Raw genomic sequence first — 3,195 nt, forward strand, 5'->3', positions numbered from 1 at the left:
AATTTATTATGGTAGGGTGAGAGTCGAGTTCATGATTACATGGATTCACAGCCTGAAATCAATTCAAAGATGAGATCAATTCCTCATAGACTGGTTGACAGAGGTTCACAGGAAGTTTGAACTAATGCCTGAGACCCTTTACCTCACAATTAACATAGTTGATCGGGTACCTTTCAATGAATGTTGTCCTAATGAGGGAGCTTCAGTTGGTCGGCATTAGTTCAATGCTAATTGCTTGCAAGTATGAAGAAATTTGGGCACCAGAGGTAATTAGTGTTCTGTTTTCATCATTTAGAACCATGTCTGATCTAGAAATTGTTTGGTTTCACTGAAATTTGGGCACCAGGTTTGATTATATTAAATCTGGAACGAGCAAGGAATATACATGTTCTTATTAATGGTGATTTATGTCTTCATGCTTTTGATAGAATTTATTGCTTTGTTTTAGATTTTCTTTAAAAAGATTATAATATGCAACTATTATTTATTTATCTGTAAGTCAAAAGGATAATTTTGCTGAGGGAAAGAGCTGATTCAAGGTGTAAGAGGAATTTGCAGCTTTTTTTTTTTTTTTTTTTGGGTCAACAGACCCAAAATTGAAATCTTGTTAGAATTTTTTTATTTTGTATTTAGTAAGAGCATTAAAATAACCAAATGTAAGAGGAATTTGCAGCTTATTTTGAATTTTTTTGCTATGTCGTGCTTTATGGTTTTGTGCAAATTGGAATGTGAATAAATAACCAGCTCAACAGCATATTTTATATTAATTAAATTATGAAATAAAAAAAGGTAGCGTTTTTGTTCAAAACGTCACTATATCTTGTAATGTTATCAGTTATTATTTAAGTAGATTGCATATTATACCGATGCTTATGAAAATGCCACTGTAAGTATCAACGACATTTAAAAGCGCCCTGTACCTATGGCGATGGCCCCGTCAGCGACGTAAAGTAAAAACGCTGGTATATCTTTTTAGCAACGTTTTTTCCACTTATAGCGGCATTTTTGAAACGCCGATGAAAGCAGTTTTTCCTGCAGTGTAATAAACTAGATGTAATGTAACCCAATCATACCTAAAAGATAATGATACATTGATACCTACATAACAGATAAAAAACTTGGATCACTTGGCTCGATGACAAAATCAGCTTAAATATTTAGTTTGAACTTGTTTATTTAGTAAACAATCAGGACTCAAACGAAAAAAATTTCAATACCTTTGTAACCATATAAGAATCACATGTAAGTAAATTAATATTTATACTCCAGCAAAAGAGTTGAGAAATGTATTAAAACTCTTAACAAATTACTAATCATAAATTTTTAATTTGATTAACCTATTACAACTTCATAGGTTAAAATAATTTTTTTCATTTCAAACTTGTAACAAAGAGGATGATAATTCTGAAAAATGGCTTGTATTAGATGGTTTGTAATCTCTCTATTGTATATTTGTAACAGAGAGGATTAAGATTCTCATTTTGGAAAATGTCAAGTAAAAGATCCTACTTTTCCTCCACAATTCTCTCATTTGATAACTCATTTTTTCACCTTCCTTGAAATGTAAACTCCCATCCCAATCTCCCTCTCTCTCTCTCTCTCAATGGACACCACTCTTGATTCACCTTCCACCCCTGAAACCACCACTAACCTCGAACCCACCATTATTGCCACTAGCCGGGATGACTTAGAATCACTCAAAAAGTCTCAAACAGCCATTGAAACACTTTCATCCATCCTCCCTTCCCCCCTTCCTCCCTCTCTCTCCTCCTCAAAAAATCCTGCTTTCTCTCTTCTCCATGACTCCCAAGTATCATCCCAAATCTCCACCTTTCTTCGCCAACCTAACTCCGGCGCTGGCGACAACCACCTCTGTCGTTGGCTCTACGACACCTTTCAATCCTCCGACACCAACCTCCAGCTTGTCGTGCTCCGTTTTCTCCCCATCATCGCCGGTGTATACCTCTCTCGTGTCGCTCTCCACAAACCCCTTGCCGGCTTTGAAGCCGTTCTATTAGCTCTCTACGCCCATGAAACCACCTCTCGAAATGGCCAGTCCATCACGGTTAACATCCCTGACCTCTCGCACTCTAGTATTTACCATGAAACCACTAAATCAACCACCAAGAATTGCTCCACGGAGCTAAACTTGGCGGTGATATCTGCAAGCTTAGAGCCTCATGGTACCGTCAGATCAACCAGGCGAGCTCGCATTGTTGGCGTGGCACTCGAGCTCTATTTTAGTAAGATTTCTCAAATGCCTGTGGGTTCGAAGATAGATTTTTGTGAGTTTTGCGTGGTTTGGGCAGGTCAAAATGGGGACATGTACAAAGATGGCCCAGATGAACCAAGTGAAGTCAGCAACGATGGTTCTGGTGGTGGTAGTGGTGATGGCGGTAATGGTGGTGATGATGGTAAAAGTGAAAGGAAGGAGGAGGGGAGGATACCTTTACCATGGGAGCTTTTGCAGCCAATTTTGAGAATTTTGGGACATTGTTTAATGGGTCCTAATAAAGACAATGAATTGCATGAGGCTGCATGGGGTGCATGTAGGAGTTTGTATGCAAGGTCTTTGCATGATGTAAATCCTAAAGCAATTTTGGCCACTGGGAGTCTTCTTAGGCTTGTGAAGATGGCCATGGAACCAAATGATGATTTTGACCCCACTGAGTTATCCAAGGAAAATGTTCTAACCCAATAAATTCCATTACCTTCTTAATCTTTCTCTTTGTATTGTTTCATTAATAATATCAATATTTTTATATCAAAATATTTAATTTATAACAAAATGTTGATGTAGCACATTATAGTAGGGTTCATGTAAAACTTATTGCAAATAATGTTATGATTTGAAAGGTGGATAAGTGTATTATTATTAATATTATTTTGTTTCAAGAATTTTCAATAAAGTGGCCATTTAATGTAAATGAGTCAGTCCACTCCAAGAGAATTCAAATTCAGTCTTGAATTTTTTTTTTAGGAGCTTTCCCTTCTTTTTCATTGTTTTCTTTCAATTCAGATTAAAAAACAGTTGGCTTTTTTTTACTTTTGTTTTTGTTTTAATTTTTATCTTTTTTGTCTTTAATGAATTTTTTTGTTTATCTTTTACTTTTAAGCAAGACAGATTTAAAAAGTAAAAGATTTTAACATAATTTAAAAAAAAAAAAATTACTAAAGTTAAAAGAGTTCAAAAAA

General features: G+C 35.6%; 1 protein-coding gene across 1 annotated transcript; it reads left to right on the forward strand.

Annotated features, from left to right (window-relative positions):
• Positions 1 to 1,603: 1,603 nt before the first annotated feature.
• Positions 1,604 to 2,701, forward strand: LOC145814115 (uncharacterized). The gene has a single exon (XM_082910644.1). It carries the CDS (start codon positions 1,604 to 1,606, stop codon positions 2,699 to 2,701), a length of 1,098 nt encoding a protein of 365 aa, XP_082766770.1.
• The last annotated feature ends 494 nt before the right edge of the window (positions 2,702 to 3,195 follow it).

Source organism: Camellia sinensis, unplaced genomic scaffold, assembly GCF_055761805.1.
Source record: "Camellia sinensis isolate YWXY unplaced genomic scaffold, ASM5576180v1 Unanchor1, whole genome shotgun sequence".
Lineage (NCBI taxonomy): Eukaryota > Viridiplantae > Streptophyta > Magnoliopsida > Ericales > Theaceae > Camellia > Camellia sinensis.